The 4205-nt window shown below is 35.1% G+C and overlaps 1 protein-coding gene across 1 annotated transcript; it reads right to left on the bottom strand.

Moving 5' to 3' along the window:
- Positions 1-1029: 1029 nt before the first annotated feature.
- LOC104077713 (canalicular multispecific organic anion transporter 1-like) lies at positions 1030-3143 on the bottom strand (the record flags this gene model as incomplete). Its single annotated transcript, XM_009579033.1, has 3 exons — positions 2944-3143; positions 1826-1969; positions 1030-1188 (listed from the first exon to the last, which is right to left on the bottom strand). Coding segments are annotated over exons 1-3 (315 nt in total), but the record flags the coding sequence as incomplete, so codon positions are not given.
- Positions 3144-4205: the final 1062 nt, after the last annotated feature.

The following is a 4205-nucleotide window of genomic DNA, read 5'->3' as shown; positions in this document are numbered from 1 at the left end:
GACCTTTAAAGGTCCCTTCCAACAGAAACGATTCTATGATTCTATGATTTGAAGGAATATATACTTTTTTTTTTCTATTCAGCTCATTCTTGGAAAGACCCAAGCTATTTTGGTTTAAATATTAGCCTTGCCTCCATGCACAGGCTATGGTAGAGACACACAGGAAATATTACAGGGTTAAAGCTCCAGAAAAGCTAGAAAAAAAAGTAGATCTTCCTTTGGAAAATGTCTCATAAATTTATTACACGTGATGTTAACATCACCCATGCACAAAAATGGTTTTATGAATGGCATTCAGGGAACATCCAAAAAGTCTTCAGGTGACCATTAAATTTGTGTTCTAGGTTTTACTCTATACTAAAGCACTTCAACATAAATCAGTTTACCAGCATGAACACAATCCTAATGATATATGAACTAATCTTGAGTTTCCTGCCCTGTTCCGAAGTAAGCAGGGACAGCTTTATGTGACAGATCATAGCAGATTAATTTAAATACATATTACATGATTTGTGTACACATCACTTTATTCCCTACATTCTTCAGACATAATTAGAGTTATTTTAAAATATTTTTGCCTTCAGGTGGGACTTGAAAACACCATATGTAGCTATACACATACAGATTCTAGAGAACATGAGTTATTCTAGCTAAGACCATTAAACTAAACCTGGCATAATAAAACCTAATGTCATACTTGTGGTCTCCCTGTTTTGAGGTTTCTTCCATATAGTTGTCAACATGCAGTTGTGACATTTTTCAGAATAGCATTATGCCAGCAGTACTGAAGATTACTATCTAATCAAATAGCTAAGATTCTCAAAAATTCAATTCTAAAACCTGATAGGCTGTAACAGAGCCTGTTTTCAAAGATCAGTAAAATTCTACCGGAGTTTTATGGCTCTGTCTCTTGGCAGCCTGTGGACTTTGAGGTTATAATTTCTCCAAAAAAAATGAAGCGTCTTGTGTTAGTCAAAAAAAAAAAAATAGTTTTTCTTTTTTTTTTTAGAGATCTAAAACACATCTCACCTGTGGAATAATGTTAAGATTTCCACGTGGGTCATGGAGTCCAATAGTTGATATATCAATTCCATTGCTAATTATTTTGCCTTCAGATCCGTCTAGAACTCTAAACAAGCAATTTGTGAGTGTTGATTTACCAGCTCCTGTTCTTCCAACAATTCCAACCTGAAACAGAAAGTTTTCTGATGAAGACTGTAACTTTCCATCCTACACATTCTATATGAAAAATGATTAGAGAATTCAGTTTCAACTTTCAGTTCAAAACTTCAGTTTCTTTCACCAACATGCAATCCCATAGGTGGGTAAAACTGTTTAAAACTCACTTTTGGAACACGTGACTCACAATCACAGCTTTCCCTCAGAAGGCCTGTTCAGTGGGAATCCTTTCCTTTTCCCCTCCCTTTTGTCTAGCACTCCTCAGGTCAAACCAATGACTCTAAACTAGGTCTCGCTTGGTGTTCCTTGATCCCAAACGCAAAGTTGATTAGCACTAATCTGGCAGCGTATTTCTCTACATAAATATTCAGCACAGTGGACAAGAGGTTTAATTTCAAATTTGGATCTTCCTTAAAACTGCCGAATTCATAAAACATTATCTCAGTTTCTTACAGGGATAAGAATTTCTTCACAGTAGGAGAAAATACTTTTCCTTTTCTCATTTGTCTTTTCTTCAGTGTCTTATCCACTTAACATCATCTTGCTGTATCTGGTATTGGAGTGTCTTCATATGAAATCTTTTTGAAGTAGAAAGTTGGAAAACAGAATTCTATACCTCTGATTTATTTCTTATTATATACAGTACCTTCTCTTTACTCTGTGTCTGAAAAGAGACATCATTCAGGGCTAAATCAAGATCCTTCCTGTACTGAGCCTTGTAGTTAACAAACTCTATTATTGCTCTATCGGGCCACCCCACTGGTGGTCTTTTTGACATTATCCACCGTTCCTGGAATTAAAACCATTGGTATTTCAGTATATGATGGTAAAAATGTTACAAGTTAATAAAAACATTAGGAAAATTATATGTATCTTTAAAAATCCCAGCAAGTTTAGGATAATTCCAATGCAATATAAGGGAAGGAGAACCTACTTTCATGAACACTGGGCAGAAACATTCCAACTGGGTTTTTTACGGGGTTTGGGTTGTGGTTTTTTTAAACAACATGTTATACATTCATTTCAAAAAATAAACTCAGTTTAACTAGGTAGTTGCTAATAGTCTGGTATTGTGTTGATGCTGGTATCTGTTCCATCAATTGACAGGAACTGAATTTAACCTGATGCCTAATCTCCCAGATACTTAAAATGCATATTTTATGAGAAACATTTTGTTTTAAGAAGTAGAGCAGGAGAGAACAGAAAGATGTGAACAAAGGTTAAGAAACAAACATGGAGGAAGAGTAAAAGAGAATGAAGATGTAGAAGAAAGTCTTGTTTTCGAGACAGACCAAGGCTCTTAACGCTTCCATACTTGACATGGGCATTACTTTCAGAAAAGCACAATAACCAAGGCAAATCGGTTTGAAACAAATGTATCTCCAGAAACGAGGTGAGTAACAGTTAGGGGTCTGACAGGTCTCTCTTCCTCTCTTCCCCTCTTAAAAAGCTCCTCTTGGTTGCACATAGCATAGAGGGTTCACCTGAGCTGTAGCTGCATTAGTCTTACTACAAAATCCATTGCTAAGAAGGATGCCAAGAAATTTACTGGTCAAAAAAGGAATAAAACTGCTATGACTATAAATGTGACAAAGAAGCTACATGTAATTCTCAATGTAAAAAAAAGTGAGAAAGTATTTAACAACAAATTATAACCTGCTATTACCACTCACCAATATTAAAGTCAATGTAAGTTAGTAATTTTCTATGCACATAAATTAAATATTCAAGAAGAATTTTCACCATTCCAAGAAGAATGCTCACCTCTTTATCCATTTTTGCATATTCACAAACTCTTGCAATTGAAAGTGCATTGGTCTCAATTTCACGTGCTTTATGCACCTAAAAATTTAGACTCCGAATTATCTGGGGAAATAGTTGCATCGTAGAACGTAAAAATTTGACTCTACTAGAATACAATATACTGATTTCAAAACTTACCCTGAATTTAATCATCTCATAAGGTGGATGCTTAATCACAGAAGGCAAAAAGTGTACAGAAAATGATGGCACACCAAATGAACTATCACTTAGAAAATCACTGATCTCAATGTTCCTCTGAGCACTTCTTGCCTGCTTTCAGAATGGCCAATGGCTATTGTAATTTTCACTAACATAACAGCTCCAGAAATCAGAAACTACTTCAGGATCAACAGAAAGTGCACAGTAATTGTATGATATGTTGAAAGTAAAAACATATATGGCTCATATTGTGGGTACACTATTGCACTATTCCCTAGGTAAAATAAGCTAGCAATACAGAACAAAGAATTTACAATGGAGATATGTATTTGGTCTATCATGTCTGCCAAATTTGTTGTCTTCAGGCATTGGAAATGCTTCTGCAGACAGAATTGGTACCACTTCCATGGTACCAATTCTGTGGTTAAATATTTCCACTTCTGTAGGAAAAAAGTGAGCCAAAAGAATTCTGAGTCAATCATTTTGAGATGCTGTATGTAACTAAGTAAAGGATGATGTAAATTTGACATCAGATGAGAGTGGAAAACTGTGCAGTACCTGTGACTGTCATCACCAAGTACATGATGATATAAAGGAGATTATTCTATCTCTGAATAATAGAAAATGGAACTCTTGTGAGTTGGGGGTGATGTGGATATGCCGTGACAGGTAATTGTCTATATATTTTGTTTGTATTTTTATTCATTAGTATCGGTCAGCTGTGTTTCTGAAGCACTTACCACAGGGAGAATCTGGACACCACTAGGCTCCTAAGCATCACAAGATTAAAGAAACTTGGATGCTTAGTTTGTGTATACATAACACTTAAGATTTATTTTAACTAGCAACTTATCAATACAGTTTACCTTACTTCAAGACACATTTCAAATGTGGCTCTCACATACTACTTTTAAAAGGACAATGCCAAAGTAAATGATTTTAGTAAACTTTTAAGTAATTATTCCCACAGTAAGTGCTCATTCAGTAAGTGAGCAAGAACAAGAAATCAAATATGAAGTATAGTTGTACATGACCAGGCTTCTTATTTGGTTTAACAAAACACT

Source organism: Fulmarus glacialis, unplaced genomic scaffold, assembly GCF_000690835.1.
Source record: "Fulmarus glacialis isolate BGI_N327 unplaced genomic scaffold, ASM69083v1 scaffold41635, whole genome shotgun sequence".
Classification (NCBI taxonomy): Eukaryota; Metazoa; Chordata; class Aves; order Procellariiformes; family Procellariidae; genus Fulmarus; species Fulmarus glacialis.
The sequence above is the reverse complement of the archived record's forward strand: the minus strand, read 5'-3'. Positions and strand labels throughout refer to the sequence as shown.